This window comes from Drosophila ficusphila, unplaced genomic scaffold (genome assembly GCF_018152265.1).
Source record: "Drosophila ficusphila isolate 14025-0441.05 unplaced genomic scaffold, ASM1815226v1 contig_286, whole genome shotgun sequence".
In the NCBI taxonomy this organism is placed as follows: Eukaryota; Metazoa; Arthropoda; class Insecta; order Diptera; family Drosophilidae; genus Drosophila; species Drosophila ficusphila.
In genome coordinates this window covers 3,556,581-3,580,414 of record NW_025064189.1, presented here as the reverse complement: position 1 = coordinate 3,580,414, position 23,834 = coordinate 3,556,581, and the positions used below count along the sequence as shown (strand labels likewise).

General features: G+C 46.1%; 10 protein-coding genes across 17 annotated transcripts; 6 read left to right on the top strand and 4 right to left on the bottom strand.

Moving 5' to 3' along the window:
- Window positions 1–36: 36 nt before the first annotated feature.
- Window positions 37–1,554, top strand: LOC108089439. Its single transcript, XM_017187677.2, has one exon. It carries the CDS (start codon window positions 195–197, stop codon window positions 1,419–1,421), a length of 1,227 nt encoding a protein of 408 aa, XP_017043166.1. The 5' UTR covers window positions 37–194; the 3' UTR covers window positions 1,422–1,554.
- A 274-nt stretch (window positions 1,555–1,828) lies between these two features.
- On the top strand, window positions 1,829–5,251 carry LOC108089438 (major facilitator superfamily domain-containing protein 8). Of its 4 annotated transcripts, XM_017187673.1 has the most exons (7): window positions 1,858–1,907; window positions 3,038–3,089; window positions 3,250–3,531; window positions 3,586–4,092; window positions 4,146–4,297; window positions 4,353–4,949; window positions 5,016–5,251. In XM_017187673.1, exons 3-7 carry the CDS (start codon window positions 3,340–3,342, stop codon window positions 5,164–5,166), a joined length of 1,599 nt encoding a protein of 532 aa, XP_017043162.1. In that variant the 5' UTR covers window positions 1,858–1,907; window positions 3,038–3,089; window positions 3,250–3,339; the 3' UTR covers window positions 5,167–5,251. The 4 variants fall into 4 exon arrangements, with proteins under 4 accessions (XP_017043163.1, XP_017043162.1, XP_017043165.1 ...); XM_017187674.1 differs by lacking the exon at window positions 3,038–3,089 and having other exon boundaries at window positions 1,829–1,907; XM_017187676.1 differs by lacking the exon at window positions 3,038–3,089 and having other exon boundaries at window positions 1,860–1,907; window positions 3,256–3,531.
- Window positions 5,239–7,529, bottom strand: LOC108089441 (RNA-binding protein lark). 2 transcript variants are annotated; one of them, XM_017187678.1, is made up of 4 exons: window positions 7,372–7,529; window positions 6,217–7,091; window positions 5,867–6,105; window positions 5,239–5,804 (listed from the first exon to the last, which is right to left on the bottom strand). In XM_017187678.1, the coding sequence occupies exons 2-4, from the start codon at window positions 6,916–6,918 to the stop codon at window positions 5,687–5,689; spliced, it is 1,059 nt and encodes a 352-aa protein (XP_017043167.1). In that variant the 5' UTR covers window positions 6,919–7,091; window positions 7,372–7,529; the 3' UTR covers window positions 5,239–5,686. The 2 variants fall into 2 exon arrangements, with proteins under 2 accessions (XP_017043167.1, XP_043063768.1); XM_043207833.1 differs by lacking the exon at window positions 7,372–7,529 and having other exon boundaries at window positions 6,217–7,110.
- A 147-nt stretch (window positions 7,530–7,676) lies between these two features.
- Window positions 7,677–11,403, top strand: LOC108089437 (N-acetyltransferase eco). Its single transcript, XM_017187671.2, is given in 3 exon segments — window positions 7,677–8,816; window positions 8,818–10,959; window positions 11,024–11,403. Coding segments are annotated over 3 exon segments (3,375 nt in total). The 5' UTR covers window positions 7,677–7,788; the 3' UTR covers window positions 11,229–11,403.
- Window positions 11,404–11,660: 257 nt separating this feature from the next.
- Window positions 11,661–12,684, top strand: LOC108089460. The gene is made up of 3 exons (XM_017187705.2): window positions 11,661–11,807; window positions 11,992–12,348; window positions 12,493–12,684. Exons 2-3 carry the CDS (start codon window positions 12,055–12,057, stop codon window positions 12,682–12,684), a joined length of 486 nt encoding a protein of 161 aa, XP_017043194.1. The 5' UTR covers window positions 11,661–11,807; window positions 11,992–12,054.
- Window positions 12,685–12,690: 6 nt separating this feature from the next.
- LOC108089462 lies at window positions 12,691–13,504 on the top strand. The gene has a single exon (XM_017187708.2). The coding sequence runs from the start codon at window positions 12,691–12,693 to the stop codon at window positions 12,862–12,864; it is 174 nt and encodes a 57-aa protein (XP_017043197.1). The 3' UTR covers window positions 12,865–13,504.
- Window positions 13,505–13,578: 74 nt separating this feature from the next.
- On the bottom strand, window positions 13,579–17,571 carry LOC108089456 (structure-specific endonuclease subunit SLX4). 3 transcript variants are annotated; one of them, XM_017187700.1, is made up of 6 exons: window positions 17,481–17,571; window positions 16,870–17,387; window positions 15,806–16,744; window positions 15,701–15,745; window positions 14,348–15,643; window positions 14,122–14,259 (listed from the first exon to the last, which is right to left on the bottom strand). In XM_017187700.1, exons 1-6 carry the CDS (start codon window positions 17,525–17,527, stop codon window positions 14,222–14,224), a joined length of 2,883 nt encoding a protein of 960 aa, XP_017043189.1. In that variant the 5' UTR covers window positions 17,528–17,571; the 3' UTR covers window positions 14,122–14,221. The 3 variants fall into 3 exon arrangements, with proteins under 3 accessions (XP_017043188.1, XP_017043189.1, XP_017043190.1); XM_017187699.2 differs by having other exon boundaries at window positions 13,579–15,643; XM_017187701.1 differs by lacking the exon at window positions 14,122–14,259 and having other exon boundaries at window positions 15,554–15,643; window positions 15,701–15,740.
- Window positions 17,362–18,077, bottom strand: LOC108089461. Of its 2 annotated transcripts, XM_017187707.2 has the most exons (3): window positions 17,747–18,077; window positions 17,481–17,689; window positions 17,362–17,387 (listed from the first exon to the last, which is right to left on the bottom strand). In XM_017187707.2, the coding sequence occupies exons 1-2, from the start codon at window positions 17,869–17,871 to the stop codon at window positions 17,527–17,529; spliced, it is 288 nt and encodes a 95-aa protein (XP_017043196.1). In that variant the 5' UTR covers window positions 17,872–18,077; the 3' UTR covers window positions 17,362–17,387; window positions 17,481–17,526. The 2 variants fall into 2 exon arrangements, with proteins under 2 accessions (XP_017043196.1, XP_017043195.1); XM_017187706.2 differs by having other exon boundaries at window positions 17,362–17,689; window positions 17,747–18,076.
- Window positions 18,078–18,215: 138 nt separating this feature from the next.
- LOC108089459 (major facilitator superfamily domain-containing protein 1) lies at window positions 18,216–20,757 on the top strand. Its single transcript, XM_017187703.2, has 2 exons — window positions 18,216–18,463; window positions 18,560–20,757. The coding sequence occupies exon 2, from the start codon at window positions 18,680–18,682 to the stop codon at window positions 20,120–20,122; it is 1,443 nt and encodes a 480-aa protein (XP_017043192.1). The 5' UTR covers window positions 18,216–18,463; window positions 18,560–18,679; the 3' UTR covers window positions 20,123–20,757.
- Window positions 20,758–20,851: 94 nt separating this feature from the next.
- LOC108089458 (RINT1-like protein) lies at window positions 20,852–23,458 on the bottom strand. The gene is made up of 5 exons (XM_017187702.2): window positions 23,227–23,458; window positions 22,346–23,173; window positions 22,063–22,288; window positions 21,214–22,006; window positions 20,852–21,141 (listed from the first exon to the last, which is right to left on the bottom strand). The coding sequence occupies exons 1-5, from the start codon at window positions 23,365–23,367 to the stop codon at window positions 20,955–20,957; spliced, it is 2,175 nt and encodes a 724-aa protein (XP_017043191.1). The 5' UTR covers window positions 23,368–23,458; the 3' UTR covers window positions 20,852–20,954.
- Between the last annotated feature and the right edge of the window lie 376 nt (window positions 23,459–23,834).

The following is a 23,834-nucleotide window of genomic DNA, read 5'->3' as shown; positions in this document are numbered from 1 at the left end:
ACATGCGCATAGAACTCAATTGGAGAACCTAGTTGCGAAATGTCTCAAGATCACACGATGTCAGCAAAAATTCCGGCAAACCGAAATACAGAATCAACTGTCAGTCACGAACATCTACGATTTCACCTGGTCAGCGTTATAAAATCGGTAGTGCACCGCAAATACCCAGACAGTTTCGACTTGGAGCACCCGCAATGATGAAGGGAGAAATACGGAAGAGCAGCCTCTACGGCTGTACGGTGATACTGGTACTGGTTGTTCTCCATCTGGTTAATGCCGTGCCATCCACGACAACCAAATTACCATCGACAGTGGCCACTTCCACGAAGTCTACGCGCAGGGTGAATCCCCTTACGGAGTCCAAGCTGGAAATGAATTGCAAAGCCCTCTGCGAGCACTGCGGATGTTTGGGCTTCTACTGCGGGGAGGAGTGCCTTTGCGAGTGCAATGATGACAACTCCGACACTGAGTGCATCCGCACCATGCAAATGAATGCTAAGACACTGAGTCTTCCCTTCGAGATTGTCATCCAGGGACCGAGTAGCAATCGCTTTGTGCGCAACGCCGAGCAGTTTGAACAGAAGCGGGATTTGGTGACTAGGAGTGCCTCATCTTCAGGTCAGTCGCCGCGGAGTCGTCGCTCCAACATTACCATCTACAAGCCTTCCAAAAACTCTGCCTGGCAGCCAAATGCCAATGCCCTGGAAGCTGTTTCCAAGCCTTCCGAACAGGAGCTGACCAGGAACAAAAGGTCTGTAGATCATTTGGAGTGGTTCAACGACTTTGCCGGCTCTTTGGTGCGTCCCTCGCCATTGGGCACTCGATCACAAAAGCAGCAGCGGGAGTCAAAGCCATCGGGATTCAAGCGCCACATTGATTTGGATGAGCCAGCTGCTCGGGATCCATGGTTCCTAGAGCCAACTGTTCCGCGTCTGATTCGTCCTGCTCCACTGAAGAAGGACTCATACTCCAGGAAAACCAAAAAGAGTCCTTTTTCACTCAAGGCTTCTAAGAGTAAAGCCTCCAAGTCGAAATGGCGCAGGGAGCAAGAGCAAGAGATGGATATTCGACCGCTTCGTGATGCCTTGCAGGTGGTGGAACGGATTCCCCGTGTACTTCAGGATACTGTGAGTCACCTGTCATCTGATCCTCGGACTGGTGAAGTGTTCAGCCTGAATATCAGGGAAAAAGATTTGCCGCGGAAGAAGGATCGCGAGGATGAGGAGCGTGCGCCTCGCAGGCCAAGCGATTTATTCCGTGATGCTCGACGCAATGAAATCATACCGGAAGCTGTGACCCTTGCTGCTCCGATGGAAATTGCAACCCGAGTTCCACTTCCTGCCCAGCGAGGAGGCTTCTTGTTCCCGTGGTTAAGGCAGCGAAGGCTAATGCGTTTGCAGCAAGCCCGTGGAAATCTGTAGAGAAACACCTACAACTAATTCGCAATCCAAATCAATATTAGCTACTCTTATTTTATTTTGTTGTATATTTTTAAGGAATTTTTGGGTCTCACTAAATAAATTAATAATTTGTATTATTCTGCAGTAGCAGCAATTGTCAGTATAAATTATTTCTAGCCTTAAATTATTTGTAACCTTGCGGAGGTCATGGTACAATTATACATTGTATACATTGTATAATTGTACCATAGCGGAGGTCACCTCAGCGAGCAACGGTTATAAAAAATATAACCTAACCAACACTTTACTTTCACTTGAATCCGGAAAATGCAATCGATACATTTACAACATACTTTCCGGCTTTAAATTCTTTGGGATCCCGCTCTTATTTTAGCTCCGTTATGCTCTCTCCCGACGACTCCATCCGATTTGTTGGCAACAAGCGACGCGTCTTCAGTCTTCCCCAACCGTCCAACCTCAAAGGTTGTCGCCGTCCCGCTGCAACAGGTAGTTGTGTGATCCCAATTGGTTAAAGGTGCACTAATTCTTCGCTCGAAGCCCCACAAAGGGTCTGTAAAATAAGAGAGACTTCGTGGCGGGGGGTTACTTGTTCATCTTACTGTAAAGAATAGGTAACCATTGGGAACTGAGAGACCAGAAAAATGCGTTTTGTGTGAAGTGTTGTGAATCAACATTACAAAAATGAGGAGAGAGTGCGAGTAATACCAAAGAGACGGGAACTGATTTAGTTGCATTGAAATGTTTTAATATGTGTACAAAAACAACGTAGTAATTTGCGAGCGGGCCAAATAAATATTCAAAAGCCGAAATAATGAGAAATCAAGCGAAAACACAACACAAAGTAGCTTTTTAAAAGAAAAGAAACCAAAGCAATCAGAGATCAACGGTCGCTATCTTATATCTAGTATTCAAAAGAGCGTGTGTGTGCGTTTTTTGAGAATCAGAACGAGAATCTGGCTCTCCACAAACAACAAATGAGTGCATCAATTGGGAATCATTCAATTTGATATTGATTTACGAAGGCAACTATGTCTCAACTAGGAAGTGCAAAATCCACCAATACTCATTGAAATTGCTAATCGCTGCAGTGTTTGCATTATCACAAAACCTCTTAAAAAAACACTTGTTGGTTAACTTTGTATACATTACCTTACTTAATGACACTATTTTAAAAACAGTATTAACGAAACATTTAAGTGATTGAACATCTCTCTCTCTCTCTCTCTCTCTGATAAATTAAATCATGTAATAAACGGAGAGGCTCTGTTTGACTCTTATCATGCCATAAACAAAGGCGAACTCACAGTGATAGTGGCTTTTACTAAACAAAACACATACATACGCACTCACATGGCAACGAACGGGTATTAACAGCTGGCACTTGGCAATATTCCGGCACCGATCACCTTTATCTTCCGAAATGTGATAAGTTAAACAAATTATTTCCCTAACTTCGGTACTTCAGAGGATGATCACGCATTGGCTGGAAGATAATCCATTTAATATTGACGCGTTCAAGGGCAACAATCGCGACCTCCTCTATTTTTTCTTTAATAAATACCACTTTTTATTATAAATTCATTTAAAATATAATAGAACTATTTTTTAAATTACAGGTTCAACTTTACCTTGGAAAAACAATGTTATGAAATACATCTATGTTTTCTTGTAAGATTTTTATTAAATTCATAACAGGATTTTCCAAAAAGCTTTACTAACAATCTTGAAAACTTTTATTGAAAGGAAGCTAAATCAAAATAGTATAAGCAAAGTGCCTTAAAACTGACATGTTCATAAACAAAAGTCCACAAAACCTTTTCGATTCCAGATACAGAATGACTCAGCGGAAGTAAAACCCAAAAAAGACTTTCATCACAAAGAAACCCTCCCGCCAAGAAAATAAAAAGGAACTCCAACTATGGAGTTTGCTCGTCGGTTGACCGCTCGCTTTGAAACTAAAAGACTGCCCGATGACGTGGACGATGACCTGGAAACACTGGCGGAGTACAAACAGCGCTGGCGCTCCGTCCGCATCATCTACTTTACAATGTTCCTGATGTCGCTGGGCTTCAGCATCGTTCTCTCAGGCGTTTGGCCCTTCCTCAAAAAGGTGAGATTGTTTTGTATAGTCTATCCGCTGATTTTTCATTACCGTCTCTTTCAGCTAGATCCCGATGCTGGCTTAGAATTCTTGGGCTTCATTGTGGCCGCCAATCCTCTGGGGCAAACGATTTTCAGCCCAGTCTTCGGCTGGTGGGGCAACAAGCTGGGCAAGATTCGCGTGCCACTCCTGGTTTCGCTGGCGCTTTTTACGGTTGCCAGTGGGATGTACTCTTCGCTGTTCCTGCGACCGAGTAATGTCAAATACTGGATGCTAGCATCGCGGTTCCTCATTGGAGTAAGCTCGGCAAATATTGCTCTATGCCGGTCCTATCTTTCGGCGGCGACGCGACTTTGCGAACGCACCCACGCAGTGTCAATGGTTTCGCTGGCCCAGGTTCTGGGCTTCATCGTTGGACCGTCGCTACAGGCAGCGGTTGTTCCGTTTGGCGAAGAGGGACACGTTTGGCTGTGGGGCAAGATGCACGTCAACATGTACACGGCATGCGGTTGGATCAATGTGCTGATGAGCATCGGAAACTTTTTGCTCTTCCTTCCCGGCGTGTTTGAGGTAAAACGGAATGTTACTCAGGTTTTGACAATGTGTATAGCATGTTTCCTTAGGAGCACAAAATCGCCGCTCGCGAAGTGATGGTTATACAGGGCGGCACCTCGGAGCGAGACACCTGGAAGGGCATCAAGCCGAACTATTACTCCGCTTGGACTTTGATTATCGCCTTCTTTGTGCTGGTGTTCAACTTTGTGCTGCTTGAAACGTATGTATTCCTAGCACTGAGTAGATCGTAAAGTTGAATGATTTTTTGTTTACAGCTTGGGCACATCCCTGACGATGGACATGTTCGCGTGGTCTAACGATCAGGCACTTAAGTACATGGGCATCATGATGACCGTCGCAGCGGTTATCTCCCTGGCCACATTCGTTTTGATTGAACCCCTGTGCAAGATCTTCCCCGAACGTTTTGTGCTCATCTGGGGCGGCTTCTCGCTGATGTTCCTTGGTCGTGTGCTCTTTCTTCCTTGGGGTCCGGATCCGCCGAAACTGGCACAGCCCTTCAATGCCAGCCTGAATCTGACCGAAAGCGATCCGCTCTTTTTAGGCTGCCCAATCACACGGCCGTGGTGTAGCGAACTGCCGGCCCTGACATTGACGCAATTCATCATTGGATTTGCCCTGACCTCAGTGGGCTATCCCATTGGGGTGACTCTTATCCAGACAATCTTTTCAAAGGTTCTGGGACCCCGGCCGCAGGGCGTTTGGATGGGCTGGATGACCGGTTCTGGTTGTATGTCGCGTGTCCTTGGTCCCCTTTTCGTGGGATCCATCTACTCGCGACTCGGCACTTACTGGACCTTCGGCATAACAGGGTTTATGATGTTCGTTTCAATGTTTTGGCTGCACTTCAGCAAGTGAGTCACGATAACATCTACAAAGGGGATTCCCTGGAATTAATCAATCTCTGTTATCTTTATTAGCCGATTGCTGATACCACCAACATATGAAAAGGCCACACCTGTGGAGCTCCAAGAACTTAACAAGCCCAATGGCGGCAAACAGGACGACCACTCACCCGAGGACTCAATTTTGGATAAGCACGGCAGCCATCACTCCATACCGCAAGCCTAGCGGATAAACTGAACTTAGCTCTTAGACACATCGTTGCAATACTGCCCCTTTATTTAGCTTTAAAAGACATGATTATTTTTGCATATTTCCGACTGCTTATGCTTTTATTGGTACTCGCGAAGTCTACTGATATATCGAATCATTGTGGATGTGTGGTGTAGCACGTCGTTGTCTAGTCTTTTACTCAAGGTTTCCATAAGGGTCGGGATGATTCGACAAAAGTTTCCATCTTCTTGTTTGAGTAGAATACGTATTATGGTTAGTTTAGGCTTAGTAAAATATGTATGGACTACCAGGGTGGCAGCCACATCTGTGAAAATGTCGGCGGCATCAGCATGCGCTGTTGGTGTAGTTGATGGTAGTAGGCCGCTGGCGACCAACAGAGCAGCCAGCAATCCCCAGCCGCCGCCCTTTGGTCGCCAAGTGTGTGGTATAGAGTATGAGCCATGGGAAGGGACATGGGCAAGTGCATGGGCAGTGCAACCGCCACTCAGCTGCTGCCGTTATAGTAAAACTCATCTCAGTAGGGCGCATATCGGCGACCAGGAGGCGATGGACCACGCATGCCGCGCGACGAAATCATTCGCTCATCAAAGGCGTCGCGACTAAAGTCCTCGTAGCCGTGAGGAGTGGGGGAGCTGCAATGGAGGAAAGAACTCATTATAAACTCATCTCGACCCTTAAATCAAGGATCACCTACCCGTAGCGACTCATTCCGTTGCTGCTACGCGGCGGAGGCGGTGAGCGACGGCTGAACATAGTGTCGTATCCACGCGAAACGCTACAGGAGCGCAGACTGCCGCTCAGCGGGGGCGGCAAGGGCATGGGCTCGCGCCTCGAGATCGGCGGCGGCGGGAAGTCCCGCATCCGCGAGGTCTGGTAGCGACGCTCGTACAGATCGCGTGAATCTTCGAAGCGGCGGTCATAGTAGTCATAGTCCTGCGGAGGCGGAAAACATAAATTACATTAGCAACAGAACAAAAAAAAAAAACTGGCAAAACATGGACATTGGATGGTTTGTTCGGGGGGCAAAATGGATGCTGAATTTACCCTAAAGCCATCCATGATGCGGTCACGCAGGAACGGCGGCGGCGGTGGTGGCGGCGGATACGGGTCACGACCGTACATGCGATCTCTGTAGCCGCCGGCGCTGAGCGGTGAGGGCGGCTCGCGTCCGCCTCCGGCGCTGCCGTACAGTCGCGGACACTCTTTCGACCAATGCCCGGATCTTCCGCACCGATAGCACTGCTCCGGATCGCCCATGCCCGGCTTGGGCCGCACCCGACTGGTCGACACTTGGACCTTGAGCGGCTGGCCGTCGACGACGCGACCATTCAGCTCCTTGATGGCGTCCTGCACATCACCGACACAGTCGAGATGAACGAAGCCATAGTTGCGCACAATGTCGCATTCGACGACGGTGCCGTATTTTTGAAACAATTCGCGCACCTCCGGCGCCCGCGTCTTATCCGTCAGATTTCCAACGAAGATTTTCGTGGTCGGAGTGTTGGGTGCCCGCCGGCTCTTGGCCGCCTCCACCTTGATGGCGAACTCGTTCAACGTATAACCGTTCAGATTCTGTATGGCATCGCGACCCTGCTGCTCCGTCTCCATGTGAACGAAGCCATAGTTCTTTACCACGTCGCACTCGACGACGGTACCGTACTTCTCGAAGAGCGCCCGCAACTCGGTGGCCTGCGTCTTCTCGTCAAGATTCCCGATGAACAACTTGAACGTGCCGGCTCCGGGCATGGCGGCAGCGGGTTCCGCAGCGTGGTCGTCCACGGTTATATCGTTTCTAGCACTCTGGGAGGGTTGGGGTTCCCGGAAAATCCGGCTTTCAACGCGGCGGCGGCGGCTGCGTCGGAAATACAAGTATCTTTATATCGCGGTTGGGCGACGACGGCGGCGGATAAACGCGATACCTCAAGGAAGAGAAGACAGGGCAATAGTTTTTTGTTTCAGCTATTACGGGATTACGAGAGCAATGAGTAACATTCAGGCAGCAGTACAAGGAGCGCGATTACCAGTAATCTCTATTAATTCCGTTTTTTCATTCTTTCTTAATTGGTGTTGGCGTTCTGAGCCCTAACGCATACACAAAAAAAAGATGGCGGCGGCTAGAGTTCACATTTTCTTACGGTTCTCGTTGCTTTCATTGGCGTGGCTTACAAATGCGGTACGGATAATGCGGTGGGGACTTACCTGGTCGTCGGGTGCTGCAAATTAATATTTTAATGCACAGCACAGCTTTTTTACTTTCTACTTTCCAAGCGTGCGGATGAATTTTCCGAATCGATTTCGTTCCTTCTCCGCAGTATGACAGTATTCCGATTTTTTTCTCGATTCGTTTTTCTACTAGTGTTGGCTAACATAAATTCGCTTAACAGTTGTTACTGTTAATGTTAAAAGTCGCTCTTACAAACTGTAGTTTCGATGAATTGATAACAGAGTATGTGCGACAGTTTCATAAACAATAAGCAGCTGGTTTCTTTGGCCAGTGTTGGTCACCGCCGACGAAACTTCGATCGGCTTGACCATTTCCAGCACTACGCAGCTAAAAAAAAGCGGGATTATCAATTTCGACAAAGTTAATGCGAAGTAAAAGGTTTGTTAACGATTATGGAGACGCCGAGTGGGTGTTCTACGCGCCTTACTCGCACGGCAACCCCGCGCCTCTCGGAGCGAAAGCGGCAGCTGTTCGGCAGTCCAGTCTCCAGACTGCGAAAGATCCAAGACGGAGAAGAGGATGAGGACGTAGACAGTCTGGGAGTCTTGCCACTGAAGCCCCATGTGTCGAAAAACAAGCAGGGTAGAAGTCTCTTCGCGGCGAAGGGCACCCGTAGATTGGGGGGCAGCGCCAACAGCAGTCCGGAAACCAACAAGGAGAACAAGAAGACCCGCGGTGGGGTCGTCGGTGCTGCCACGGCGGAACAACTGCCTCACTTGTTTACTAAAACCATGCGGTTGAATAGCAACAGCAGCAGCAACAATAGTCGCAACAGCAGTCCCCGCACACCCAAGATGCAGAGGAAGCGGGCGGACTCATCGATGTCATCGCCCTCTGGCCTGGATTCCCCATCCCCACAAAGGAAAATAGCTTCACCATGTATCAGGCAGGTAATCAGGAGCGCCTGCAGACGGAGTCCACGGGCGGACTCATCCAGGTCTTCGCCCTCTGGCTCGGACTCTCCATCCACACAAAGGGAACGAGCTAAACGAAGTCCTATTCAGGAAATCAGGAGTGCTTGCAGACGGAGTCCACGGAATTCCGATGCGCGGAGGATTCAGGAAGTTCTTTCTTCACCAGAGTCTACGAGCCAAACTAAAATAAAAAGACAGAGCAAGGTTGCTGCTATGAAATTAGACAGTCAGAGTCCAAGATCTTCTTTAAGTTCGCCAAGGTCATCTCATGGGAGACCAAGGGGAAAGCCCAGGAAAAATCTGAAGATCACAGCACAAGTTCATAACGATAATCTCCAAAAAGAAAACCTGGAAAGCAAACCCAATCTGCAGGTTGAAGAACCAATTTTGGAGGACGAGAAACGCCTAATTTTGAAAACTTCAAAAATAAATAATAAAGGCTTAAATAGGCAAATCACAACTGTGAGAACGGAAAACAATAAGCAAGAATCCCCCCTTGGAAACATTAAAAAATACACTACAGAGCAGCACAATAACCGAAATTTCTAGCAACATTCAACCAGTTGCTGATCAACCACCAAATATTAATTTGGAAAGCGAAAATAATCCAAAATATCTTATTGAAAATCAACAAATAGAAACCTCAACAGTTGCAAAAGAAAATACAAGAAAATCAGCATCTCCAGTTAAATTGTTAAATTCGGATGAAGAAGTGCCAAACCCTGAAAACAGCGACAAGAACATAAAACTGCCAAGTGAAGTGGACGACTCTGATGGGCAAGTATCCAACCGTATGGCCCAAAAGCGAGGGCTTCCAATCACCCCAACAAGCAAAGCGGCTTCTTCAGCGGAATCCGATTCTGGATCGCCACAGAGCAAGATGCGCAAGTTGACTCTGGAAAATAGCATTCCCACTATGGCCTTTTATTCGCACGGCGGAGCAGCTACTGCAAAGTTAAGAAGCACACCATCTTCATCCAAGAGTTGGCAACGAAAAACGACAAAAACCTCTCCAACCTCCCGCCCACATCTGGGTATCAATAAAGGAGTTCGCCACAAAATACGCAAGCCGCCCAAATTGCCACACCGACTGCCGGCCACTGATTTAAACGACATCCTCAACAGTCTGCGCAACGAAAGGCTGAAGAATATAATCACCACCAAGCGGGAGGAGCGGGCCAAGGTGGAGGAGGTTCATCAGATTCTCCGCAGCGCCAAGGATCCGATTAAAATGGCCAAGCCGTTGAGTGTTATTGAAGCCGACGATGCCAACAACAACAACAATTTGCCAGCAACCATGTGGCAGGATACCTCGGCCGATTTTTCCGACCTCAGCGGGGATGAGGAGAAGGACTTGATCGACGTTCCCGTCATAGAGATGGAACCCATTATTCCGCTGATTCGACACGACCCTGTGATCAGCTTACCGCAGGCTGAGCCAGCGGATCTTAGCAAACGCAAGTTCTTCAAATCGGGGCGCCGGAGCAGCACCTGCATGGAGGTAAGAATCACTGACAACATCAAAGCCAGCGTCAGCCAGGGCAGGATCGCGTTGGTTCAAACGCCACGTCGAAAACCAAGAAAAGTGCGCGTCACGTCGGCTACGATATTTTCGGCAGAGCAGGCAACCGTGGATGCGATCCTCAAGAACCTGGACGACACGGTGACAGATGAGATAGTTGAATCAAAGCCGCTGGCGGTTGTGCCAACGCCCATGGAAGCACAGGACATACCAATGGATACGGAACCCTTACCGGACATAATTGAGTATGCCCCAGAAGCGGAGGGTGCTGAACTTGATTCGTTTGCTGCGTTCCGCCAGCGCTTGCCCTATCAAACCGATGATCCCGACGTCATAGAGCAGCAGCAAATCCTGCTGGAGTTTCTTATTAGCAACAACATTTGTACCGAAAGGAACTTTGAGGTTTTCATATCGAATCCGGAAGACCACAAGGAAGAGGCCAATAGGATTGTCGACGATCTGTTGATGGTCGTCAATAGCGAAGAGGCTGCGCAGGTGGCTCAGATGGAAGCATTGGCGGAACCAGTGGAGGTCACGCTACCGCAACAGGATCCTTCAGCAGCACACGACGTTCAGCCAAGGCTATTTCCCATTTTCACACAACGCCTTCAGCCCGTTGTCCAGAAATCAACGCGCCGACGACCGGACACATGCATGAGATTGCTATCTGCAGCTGCTGGTTCCAATCAGTATCAAATAGATGCGGGGCAAAAGGCGTTTGGAGCGCGGCAGTGCCAGCAGTGCGGATTGGTGTACACCGTTCACGAACCGGAAGAGGAGCAGCTGCACCGGGAGTACCACAACTCCATTCATGTGCTGCGATTTAAGGGCTGGATCGACGAGGACATAGTAGCCGTTTTTCCGGAGTGGGCAAGCGATGGTCGGATTATACGGATCAACGAACGCGCTCCGGCAGCACGACTCGAGAGACTCCGGGATCTCATCGGGGTGGTGGACAAGGAGCTGGGCTACTCCTCGTACATTGTGCCAAAGATCTTTGTGGCCTTCATGGCGGTGCGGAAGCAGCAGATTGTGGGTTTCTGCCTGGTGCAGCCCCTGTCACAGGCCCATCGGTTCATCCAAGTCGATGGCACGGACTATTTCAGCGAGGAGAGTTACCCAGCCAGGTAATATATATTAGGATATATGCCAGCTATGCTAGTTAACCAACAAAACTTTTCATCTTTTTAGCTGCGGTGTGTCCCGGATCTGGGTTTCCCCACTTCATCGGCGCACAGGGATTGCCAACAAGCTGCTGCGGGTCGTCCAGTGCCACACGGTTCTGGGTCAAGAGATTGCGAAGGACACCATCGCCTTCAGCACGCCCACCGACGATGGACGAGCCCTGGCGCGCCAGTTCACCGGGTTGGATAACTTCCTCACCTACGACCAGTGATCGGGGAAAACGGCTATTGAATAGCTGAATTATTTTCGTGTTAGGATTGCTTCGGAACCTGTAATAGTTAATAAGCAAGCGCCGGTTACGTTACAAGCGGCGGGAAGAAGTCGCATTTAATTTGTTTTCAATTGTGACCGCATTTATGCAATACATTCTTTTTCTCACCTTTGAATTGTTTATTTTCGAAAACATGTATGTAAACATAAATATGGTTTCTTTTTTGGATCGATCGACCAATACCAAAAATAAAAAATACATATTTCTAAAATGTTAATTGTATATTAATTGCACCAAAGCATGAAATCTTATTAGCTCTTTACTGTTATTGAATTATTCCTAAAAGTACACTATAAAATATTTAAATGATGTTCCAATACGATCGCTAAATAGTAATCGATCGCTTGCAACCCTGCGATAAAGACAACAAGTTCCACCACTATCGAACTGAGCCAGGCTTTGGGCGTTGTTTTCATAGCTGCAAAGTGGCTGAAATTTGAGAATTTCGGTACTTTTGAATTATAATTTACCTGAATGGGACTTGTGCCAATATCAGTGACCACCAATCGTGTGCAAATGGTAAGTAAAGTCCACGTTTAAATAATATAAACTGGAGCTGCCGCTAAGTTTACATTGGTGACGCCACGCCCAATGTGACAAATAGTAATTGAAATTGGTGGCAATTGGTTTCGGGGTGCAGGTGCCAAGTAACGTGGTGGTTGAACCGCTTTCTCATCGTCACTTTTCCTTATTCTGGTTGCAGACAAGTGAGCATTGTGCAGCAGGCTATTGAGCGCTTTTTCAAGTACCACACCCCTAAAAGACTATGTCCACAATCGAAGAGGAACGCAAGGCGTACGAAAAGAATCCCTACTTCACCGGCCACATCTACGGCAACTTTTCGCCGTTTTATGTGACCATATCCATCTGCACGGTTGTCCTGCTCACGATCATTATCTTGAATATCATCCTCGGCTGCTGCTCCAAGCACCGCAAGTACTGGCAGGACAGGCACACGGGAAACCGCTGGTTGGTCTCCATTTGGTCAGCCACTCCGCATAACCAGCCGCCACTTGATTTCACCGAACTGAAGGACGCTTCATACTTCCAGCGTTTCCATGTGAGTAAATTCAATTTTCTAAAAAATGTTTAAATTCAAAAATTAAATGTTCTCACATAAAATATATAACGGAAATTACCATTTCATTGAAAACTTAGAATTCAAACTACAAAAAGTGGAATTATATAAATTTCTTTCTTTCAGCCCACAACTCATCAACAAGTGTTCCCTGACGACGTTGTGATTGGCGTTGACGACTTGGAGCCTGTCCACCCGGGTTCTCATCACCACCAGCAGCAGCACCAGCGACCGCCACGCCCAGAAGGACGCACTTTGCACCAGCAACGCCAGCGTGAGGAATACGTGGAGCTGCAGAAGCGCGAGAGCGACATTTAAGTGAACATGGCTCTTTATTTCCTTTATCCCGCCGTGGCCGCCGTTGCCCTGTTCATCGTCGGCGTGATAATAGTCATGCTGCGCTATGGACCTCGTTTGTGTGGTTTGCGCCATCATGCACTTCCGGACGACGACGACCTGCGGGGGAAGTCCTACGAGCATGAAATTAGCTATGCCTAATCTCATTTAGGGCTGTTAGAGAAATCTTTTTTTACCGAAAGGATCGCAGAAACCCATGTAGTTTTGAGTAACGAGTAGACTTAAAAAAAATTGTTTCTAAAACGTAAAACTACATTTTGGAGTTCTGGGACAACTTAGGATTTTTAAAAAATTTCTCAGACAACCCTTAAAATAATTTTCAAACTTCTTATACATGCCGGCAATGTTACAAATTGCGTCTTATATATCTCCCCAAAACTAACCTTAGCTGATGTAAGACTCCACTAACCTTTCTGCACCCAACAACCATACCTATTTTGCATGCAGTACAAATAGCTTCATTAGCAGCTAGATTGGTTCGAGCCGTTTCCATTCCATTAACCGAAAACAGACAATGTGCCTTCTATGTAGAGACTTGTAAGAATATTATGCCGTCCAAGTGTCTTTTAGTGCCGTAAGATCGAAGTATTTAACCCTACCCTTTTTGGGTAGTCTTAAGATGCTGCATTTAAATTTGTCCCATCTTCTATTTTTACAAACCATACATATCCATATATCTACAAAAGTTAATGCAAACTCTATACATTTGTAATTGTCCGCTAAGTGTCCTAATGACTTTTGAAATTACATGAAATAAAGCTTCAATTTACGGCCCCAAAAATGATTATAAATATTTTTTTATGAGGAAAAGGGGAAAATTCTATTTTTTCAGACGCTTTCTTGAATAAACATTCTAATATTTTCTTTCGTACAAATATAGTTTCTTTATTTTACAGAAAATAATTTTAAAGCGCAATATGCAAAACAACAAATGTCTTATGCTATAAAAAATTCTAAGGTAAAACTATGAGTAAATACAAAGCATTCGGAATATGGAATAAATTCAGTGTAATTTTATAAATGGAGCCAAAGTTCTACTTTCTTTTAGATGGCTTCTTAGGATGCTTTCGCACATGACGCTCTGCTTGCTTACCGGGAGCGACCAGATCATATCGAAAGATAATACAACGCCGATCAAAAAAGGTCTTTAAATCCTTGGGATCGTACCGGTGACCCATATGCTTTAAATACAAATATACCTCCTGCAGATCGATGGGCTCGTACATTAAAACGCTCTCGTGCAGTTGTGGATTGGCGCAGAGAAGATTGTGCCAGGCGATGTGGAGCGGCACCAGCGGTTGTGGGGTCTTTTTCGAAACATTAGTTTGCATGACAAAGGTCTCAAAATCATCGCAGAGACTTGGCGGAAGAGACTGTGAGAAACGTAGCAGTTCATCCCCTGAGGCATCATTAAATTTAAAGTCCTTTCGCGGTTCAGTTGGCGTCAGGGAGACTTCAGAGGTTTGCTTGATAAGTTGGGAGCGGGCCTTCTCCCCAATTACGGGAGTGGATTTAGATCGAGGAATGGGCTCTCGCCTGGGGGGTAAATTCTGTTCAACAGGGGTTTTCATAATGGGATGAGTTTGATTGTAAATAAACTCTAGCATTTTTACAGCCTGCTTACGCTTCAGTGGCTTAATTCCGTAGTTGTAAAGTTGCTTCAGAATTTCAGACTCAGAGAGGGTAGTAAAATCTGGTTTGGGTGTGTGGCACACACGTACGGTGTACACATTACCATCCACCTCGATCTGACCGGGCACATCAGGAGATTGCTTCTTGGAAGGACTCGGCTCTGCTACTGCTGGTGTTTTAATATCTCCCTTTAGCAAAATATCCAGACCACTTGGCACGACATCTGTTTCTGTTGCAATAGTGGCATCCTTGACATTATTGAAGACCATCTGATCAAATTCATCGAACTCGTCATCAGAAATGTGTCCAGGCTCACTTACTTTCGCCAAGAGGTCATTGAATTTGTGGCTACTCCTGCGCGCCATAGGCTTTAATGGGACATCCAAAAATGAAGCTTCTGCCCAGTTAATATCGCTGTATGAGGCCGAGTTTCTCCTAGCTGGGCTCTGTACCTCAGGTATACTAAAAGGCTGCGATGGAGCCGCATCCAATATCCCAAACTCAGCACGCTCCTTGCTAAGAGCGCTCTTGTTGGGTGAACGAGAACTTTCTGATACATTTCCATCCGTAGGAAAGGCATTTAAGAAGGCATCTAGATCTTCTTCGGTTTGGAACTTGGGCACAGCGCGCTTTTTGGATACCGGAGAAGCAAAACAACTGTCTGAGCTGTCGTCCTCAAAATCCTGAGCCTTGGCAGTTTTATTGGCCTTCCAAATGGAATAATTTATTTCCTCATCAGAGAGCAGAATCACATCGTGTTCATCATCACTATTTTGGGTAAGATCAAAACTTTCATATGGTTCTCCTTTAAAAGATGGTGCAGGAGAAACTTTCTTTTCAACAGATACGTTCATTTTCCAGTTTAGCGGACTTTTAAAGCTGTTCTCGGTTGATAAACTAACACTCCTTCGCATCGAGCTCCTTGAACAGTTAAATTCATTAAAACTGCAACTCCTTTTGGAAGTGTTTGGAGTGGTTATTAGGTCTAGATGAAAAGAGGATTGCTCGGAACTCGGAATGTTCAAGACAATGTCTTCTCCTTCCTCATTTCCTTCAGCTGTCCATAAGGGAGATTTCGCAAGCTCTGCATACTTTAAGTGCAATTCTTTGGAGATCGAACAACTTCCTTCTTGTGAACTGGAATCAAGCAGCAGGTCGACAGATAACTTTTCAACATTAGAATAAGATTCAGATGGTGCTAATAAGCTTGGAGTTTTCTCGTCTGGCTCAATTAAATCTGGCGTATCGAACTCTTGTGTAAGATCAATAAATTCCTCAACAGGTTTATCTAGAAAACAAAATATTAATAAGATTTCCTTTATTAAAATTGCTTTTAATAACTTACTCTCCAAATTTATATTCTTCTCTGTAGCTTTGGAAACAGTCTTTACTAGAAGTAAATTAAAATGTTGTTTAGCTTATGAACGCCTGCAAATTTTAACATTCTCACCTTCATCACTGGAACTTGAAAACACTTCATAGGTTGTTATTTGAGTTTGTTCATCACTGCTGAGTTGTATTGCTATTTCTCGCGCCGGGGAGGATCGATCACATATGCTAACATTTTTATAGACCTTCATGGAAAAATTCTTAACATCCTTGGCTTCGTTAGGTATAAGGGTCGATGCAGTATCCAGCTCGTCTTCAGAATCGGCAAAGAGGTCGGGTGAAATGCATCGAGTTATCTGGGTGGGAATGCTTAAACTGGCTGGCGGTGCAATTGGTTGCGGGTTTTCTTTATCATCGGCAGTCATTTTTGGTCGCTTATCTGGTGGTTCCTTAGACGGACTGCTGCTAGTCGAAGGTATTTCCTTTTCTATATCATCAGCCACTTTCGAGTCATACTCGATCATATTTTCCGCTACAAGCTTTTCCAACTCATCCAGCTCAGCAACCACCTGCTGCTCCAACTTCTTTTGATCTCCAAAATGATTTTCCAACTCGGCGTAGGCGAGATCGAGTTTTTGTTTTAGTTGGCGGGTTTTTGAGGTTTCACGTTCTGGTGATAAATCCCTTCCTTGTATGGCAGCCCAATTCTTGAGAAGGTGGTTTGCAGGCGTCTTACTAACTTCAATTAAATCGGTAACGTAGTAATCGCTGAAATCTTCGATGGCCCCTTCACTTGGTTCCCGAAGGATTTGAGATTCACTTTTAACTCGAAGTTCGTCAAGGTAAGAACTAATGACTTCATAAGGCCGCATAATGCATTCCTCTTCCGAAAGGTCCTTGGTACGCACTTGTTGGGCCATTAATTTGGACACTTTCTCCTCCAGTTTCTTCTGTTGCACTTCCGGATTGCGTAAGGTTAGGGCAGTGAATTTATTGGCCCATTTACCACGTCTACCTCCTTTTCCAGATACCACTGGCAGGACAGCCAGGGATTTGTAATCTGATTTAAAAATAATAATAAACCATTTTTAATAGTTTTCAATTCAAAAGTCACAAATAAATATTTTTTTAAACTATGTGTTTACAAAAAGGTATTGCAAACAAGAATAAATTTTAATGTCTCACCTTCCTTGGCGGCTGTGCGAAAGCCGTATTTTTGAAGTTTGAGCCGTACTCTCTCCGTGGATTCCCCTTCATCAGCCATAAGGTCAACTACGGCATCATCCTCGCTGTTCAGACGCAAGCGTCCCAGCTTATCAGCCTCGGACTTGGATAGCGCCAGCGCCATTTCAATGTCATCCGGACTAAAATTGTCCGCCATACAGTGCTGCGCTGTAACTTCGGCGAAGATCTGCTCATTACGCAGGAAGTTGCTGATGCTTGGCTGCTGTTTGCTCTTCCCGCATCCTCGACGGGAACTACTTGTCGCAGAGCCACTGATTTTCTTGAGTTTTGGTGCCTTTTTTGGCTTGGGACCAGGTTTTTCGAACACATTGCTGGTTCGTATAGGTTTGATTTTGGTTGCTGGGGGATCGAGGTCCACAGGAATTGCCGGTGGTGGATCCTCCCCAGCTTCCTCGGGGGCATCAAAAAAGTCGGATAGTGATTGGATATTAGTTGGTGTTTTTGTGCTCCGCGTTGATCTTCGGATAGAAGGAAAGCCAAGTGTTTGATTAGATTACTAAATACATTTTATTGATCAACAAATAAATTTTAATTAAATTAATTTTAATTACCGAGGCTGAAGGTTCTTAAAGTTTGCCCGCCGCGTCTTGCGATCCATTATTTATTTCTTTGATCTTCACTTTCCTCAATGGCCTCCCTAATAAATTTCGAAGTTCTGGGAGCGGCAAACTGGAACAGTCCCTTTCTATCGCGCTCCTCTTCCGTTTCAGCCACAGCCTGGCAGAATTTTTCGTTTGCAATGCGTTGTATGGGCGTAAGACTACAAAGGTAAATACATAAAATTTAGTTTTATAAGAAACTTCTATATGGTACTTGCCTCCAAATCCCGAATAGCACAGATCCAGCGGCTAGCAAGGCATAGGCAAATCGATTGCGGTACGTATAGGAAGGTGTGCCGTGTGTGCGTCTGGGCTTCCGCTTGTTGATATCTATGGGATCCATCGCTGCAAAGGCCCTAGATTATATAATTAAGTACATTTTGCCCGGTAAAATTAAGAAAACATGCTGAAACTCGGCGTTGCTCGATTAGGGTTGCCATTAATTGCCAAAATTAATCAAAACAACTGGGAAGCTTGTTTAAACAAGCTGATTGGTTATCTAAAATGTAGAAACTACGAAATTTAAAACAAATAAAATATCTAATTAAATTTCTCCCAATGTATATTGTATATATTCAATTGGTAAACATTCGTTATTAATATTAAGGGTATCCCCAACTTTTTTTTTTTTATCGTTATCGTTGACCAGCTGGTTGCATGCACCTGTATAAGCATCGACAACTCTGCTTTAAAGCGATATGGCAACCCTGTCCGTGTATATGCGTAATTAACGCTAATTAGGCAGAGAAAACAATTTAGTTTCATTCGCGATTCAATAAAGTGCGGGTGCACACGTCACTGGGAATTTGCATAACAGATCAAGTTTCAGCTGTAACTGGAGTGTAAAAACTGATAACGGATGAGTGCAGCTACCAACACAAGTGCAATCTACGCAGGCAATAACAACTATCGTTAGACAAAGGGTACTAGTGCGGGTACAGTAAACAAAAACAAAAGCAGCGAGATAAGCGAAGACAAAGCAGAAGAGTTCAACTCGCCCGTTTGCAGATATTGATACAATTATTTTGCAGAAACGGCGTCGAAACAGAGACATAAAAACTTTAGCCGGAAATCGGCAGCCTGAGTAATCGTATTTTTTCGAAAACGCCCCTATCACTGGTCAGTACGGATTAAGCCAGCGTCGGGAAAAGATGGCTCGCGAGGACGAGGAACGTATCGTGGACAACGAGGAGGTGTCGCATCCGGCGGAGGAGGAAACATCGTCGGTTGGTGGGCGTGGCGGTCGGCGGGACAATGAGTTGAGTCTGCCCTCCGGCGGATGCTGCAATCCTGCAGGCACGGGCCACCGCTTCATGGCGCTGGTGTTCATGTGCCTTCTGGGATTCGGCTCGTACTTTTGTTACGACAATCCCGGAGCCCTGCAGAACGTCTTCAAAAGAGATCTTGACCTGACCTCCACTCAGTTCACGCTTATCTACTCCATTTACTCCTGGCCAAATGTCGTCCTGTGCTTCGTTGGAGGATTCCTCATCGATCGACTGTTTGGCATCCGATTGGGAACGATAATCTACATGCTGGTCCTGCTGGTGGGTCAACTGATTTTCGCCTGCGGCGGCATACTGGATACCTTCTGGATGATGATCATGGGTCGGTTCATCTTTGGCATTGGAGCCGAGTCGCTTGCGGTGGCCCAGAACAGCTATGCAGTACTCTGGTTCAAGGGAAAGGAACTGAACATGGTCTTCGGCCTGCAGCTGTCGGTGGCCCGTTTCGGAAGCACTGTCAACTTTTGGGTGATGCAGCCCATCTACGACTATGTCAGCAATTTCTACCAGGGACACACCGCCCTGGGTGTCGTCCTGCTGCTGGCCACACTCACCTGTGTGATGTCTATGATCTGTGCGCTTGTGCTTGGCTGGATGGACAAGCGTGCCGAGAGGATTTTGCAGCGGAACAACAACCCAGCCGGACAGGTTCCCAAACTGACGGACGTTTTCACCTTTAAGCCGCCGTTTTGGATGGTTTCCATTATTTGCGTGGCGTACTACGTGGCTATCTTTCCATTCATCGCCCTGGGACAGAAATTCTTCGTTGATCGCTTCGGTTATACTCCGGCGGAGGCCAACACCGTAGACTCGCTGGTGTATCTTATTGCAGCCGTATCGTCGCCCGTCTTTGGATTTATTATCGACAAGGTGGGCAAGAATGTGTCCTGGGTGTTCACAGCCACGCTGACCACTATTGGAGCCCACGCCCTGCTTACGTTCACACAGCTTACGCCCTACGTGGGGATGACCGTCATGGGACTCTCCTACTCCATGCTGGCCGCTAGTTTGTGGCCCCTGGTGGCCCTTATCATTCCGGAATACCAGCTAGGAACAGCCTACGGTTTCTGCCAGTCGATCCAAAATCTCGGCCTGGCCGTCATCACCATCCTGGCTGGAATCATCTCGGATAACAGCAACGGCGAGCACATGTGGTTGCAGCTATTCTTCATGGGCTGGCTGACTATTGCCCTGATCGCCACTGGTATCATCTGGGCGTACAACAACAAGCATCGCGGCAACCTCAACATGTCGCCCCAACAGCGGGCGCAGTTCGTCAGCGCCGAGAATTATCAGAACTTTGAATAGAAGGGGATACAAAGGCGAACGAACCCGCAGATTGGATTATTATCGGTTATTTAGTGTAGACATAATGTTATTCTCTGCGGGCAGCGCGCCATGATCTTGATCCATGTGATGATGATGTGTGATGTGCGTCTCGAGTCGCAAATTGGTATTTACTAACTGCAATTGTTTGTCAGCCGACGATGGGGTTATATACAACACGCCCTGATCAGCCGTGAATCAGTATTGATGTGTCAAATGCGCTATCTGCGATTCGAGCCCGATCAGGCCGGTTTATATACTATTTTACGCTATGTATTTTTAGAGAAATTTATTATTAAAGTTACCGCATGTTTTTGTGTCAACGTTTTACATATTAAACTAAACATCAAATCCTAAAATCAAGTAAATGTTTCATAGCAACAACAACTAATTAAAGACTCCTGCGCCCCGGGCGAAAATTCGAAATTAAATTGTAAATATATGTATATGTTACTCGAAATGTAATCTCATTCATACAAGTTGGCCGTTACTAGCATTTTTACGAGTTCAAAAATATGTCCTGGTGTTGTAATACAAACTAGCTAATTCTCCGTTTCGACAACTAAGTTTATATATATGCCTTACTTGCAAATAAAAATTATGTAAATTACTTCAAATTATTATATACTTCAAAATAATTTGAATTAGGAAACCAATTTATTTTTTATACAATATTCAGTTAGATTGAAATCAATTTTCTTTTGCAAAATGTAGGTAAACAAATCATATATTTGCAAAAACTCTTAAGACCCGTTTGAAACAAGAATTATTAGGTAAAACAAAATTATTATCTACGTTGCAACTTTCCATTGGTTTAAAACATTTTTATGTCCGTCCTCCGCTCCAAAACCTCAATGCACTGCTTGCTATCCAGACTTAGCACTTTCAATTCCCTCAGAGGTTTCGTTTTCTCTTCCACCGATTGGTTACTGCGCAGCGTTTCCAGCAGTAACAAAGCCGTTCCCCTTGCCGCCGTCAACAATTTGCTGGCATCGTGAATTCTGGCGAATTGAATGTGAAAGGTGTCAGATTTATGTTTATTGTGCATTATTGCATATTTAAGGATGACTCACCTTTTGAAAAGTAGCTCTGGGCGTCGCGTATACTGTCCAAAGAGTGCGAATAAATTGCGCGTCATATCGTAATTGAATTGCGCTGCCCCCGCAGGTGCGAACTTCGTGTTCATTACCATGCTCTCGAGCATGAAGTCATCGATTTGATGGGCTATCAAGCGTAGCGTTTGGTTAAACAGATTAGCGGAAAGTTCACGCTCCAGATTGTGGAGCAGGGTAACCAACACCTGGAACATTTCGCCGCCGCTCGGCGAAAGAATAAACGGCTCCCGGCTGTTCTGCTCCGGCATTGTGGGCCAAGCGTCGTGGCGATAGCTCATAGATTTCGCCTTCATCTCGTTGGTAGCCTTCGTGGCGAGATTTCGCATTAGTTGCCTGGCCCAATGCTCCAATTCCGCAACTGCATGCTCGAACACTGAGTTGATCTCTGGTGCATTTGGACCGGCAAGTGCCGCATGTAGGTGCAGATAGTGGACATTCTCGCCCCACTCGCGCAGCACCATCACCAAATAGTTGATGGCGTTTAGAACGGGAATGCTCGGCACCGCTCCACTGCTGTGTAATTGCACCAGTCGTCGACGGAAGCTATCGATTAATTCTAGTTGAAGCTGCAGGAACTGCAGTTGGTGGCCGGGTTGAACTAGACCATAGTAGCGATCCTTTATGGCGTCCAGCAATCGCATGAACTGATCTGCACACCTCGGGATCTTCAGATCGTCCTCGAATGTGTTGGGGTCAATTAACTGAAATGGGGCTTCTGCCTGCAGTATGTCATCCATTTTTTCCGCACAAACTAAGTAAAGTTTAATAATTAATTAAATGTAATGGGAGACAGTGACCTTATCTTACATCGTTCTTCCAGTGAAATCCAGCGAAGCAAATATATGGGCTGCGTGATTACGGAGATGGCGCTGGGAAAACTCGCTGGGTAACCAAATGTTTCTCGTAGTTCTGATTCAAAGGCCAGCGTCTCATCGAGCAGATGGGCAAAAAGGATCTCGTCCTGGGCAATTTGCTCTATGTCCACCGCCAACTTCTCAATGGTTAACTGCACCAAACCTCGCATGAACTCCAGCTATGGGAGAAGAATAATAAAGATAGTTGAAGACATTGTAAGCCAATCAGTACTCACCCTGAGATTATAGTCCAGCTTTCCCGCTTTTATGGCCGATGGCTGGAATGTTTTGCCCACAAAGAAATGCGTCTCCTTGCCCCAGTTGAGAATCTGTGTGTAGAACCACTCGGGCTTGTCCAATCGGTTTGTCTGTCTGGTGCCTGTGAAGTGAAATGTGAATCGTTGGCGATAGGGCGCCAAAAGGAGTTGCACCACCTGGTTGATGGGCTGACACACGATGCTGGGCGTGATGCTGAGCAGCGGCGCATGCTCTTCGGCTGGAGATTTGATTAAAAACATGTATTCGGCCAGCAGCTGGGCCTTGGCAGTATCTCTGGATGGTGAATAGTTTAGGGCCTGCTGTTCCAGATGCGCCCAGCGCATACTCTTCAGCACAGCCTCGAATTCGCTGGAAAGTCGCTTAAGGAGCTGCTTGTGCCAGTAGATGGCAGTGCGTTCGGCAAAGGACTTCAAGGACTGGGCCTTTACGGCCTGCAGACGACCCACCACGCTGTGCTCGCAGTCGTTGCCCTCGTAGAGGGTAAGGTAGATATTGACCAACTTGGCCTCGTCCTTGCCATTAATCGCATTTTCCAAGGCGGCGCTGATCTCCTGGATGTCCTGAACGAGTCGGAGGTACTGCGTCAAACGCTGCAGCTGCCGAACTTTGTCCAAGTCCTCGGCTACGCCTTCCAGGGCTGGCTGACACTCCTTGAGTTTCTTTTTAAGCTTGGCTGCAAACTGGGCCAACTTTTCCAGCTCGAAGTCGATGCTTTCGCAAACTTGTTGCTGGCACTGGAAGGCGGATTTATAGCAGGACACATTCTGGGGATCCTCATAGTCCAGCTAAAAGATAATGGTTTTAAAATATATAGACTCGACAAAGTTAATTGCCGTACTGTTTGGGATAGGACTTCAAGGCGCTCCTTGTAGTGACTAACTAGGTGATTGGCCCGGTGAAGCCGGCTGGCATCCTTTCCAATCTCTTCGTTGAGTCGGGCTACGATGCGCAGCTCCATTTCGCTAAGCTTTGCATGCATTTTGGTGCAGCAATAGCTAAAACAACATTTAAAATATTGGCTAAACGGGCCACGAACCACGTATAAAAATAAATAATTGTTACAATGTGACCATGGGGTAAAAGAATGAAAATGCCAGCTGCCTACTAGAACACAGTCTACAAAAGTTGTTGATTAAATAAGTTTGTTCCAGTTATTTCCTACCATTTTTATTATTTACAGGTTTCGTACAGTTAAAATGCAATTAAAATATTTATCTAAATCGTAACATGTTTTGCAATTCATAAAACTTCCCAGGCCCATGGTGTAGTAAATACAAGGTAGTCTTGTCGGCTATTGTTCGGGTTTTTTTCCCCTATTGCTCAGTGCGCTCGGATTTTTGAAGTGATAGGTTGTGTGCGGACGATTTTTTTCTCAACGTTAACCCTTGTGTGCAAAAAAAATGAAGTATTGTAGCTATTGCAAAAGGAATGTGGAAGGTGTTAATT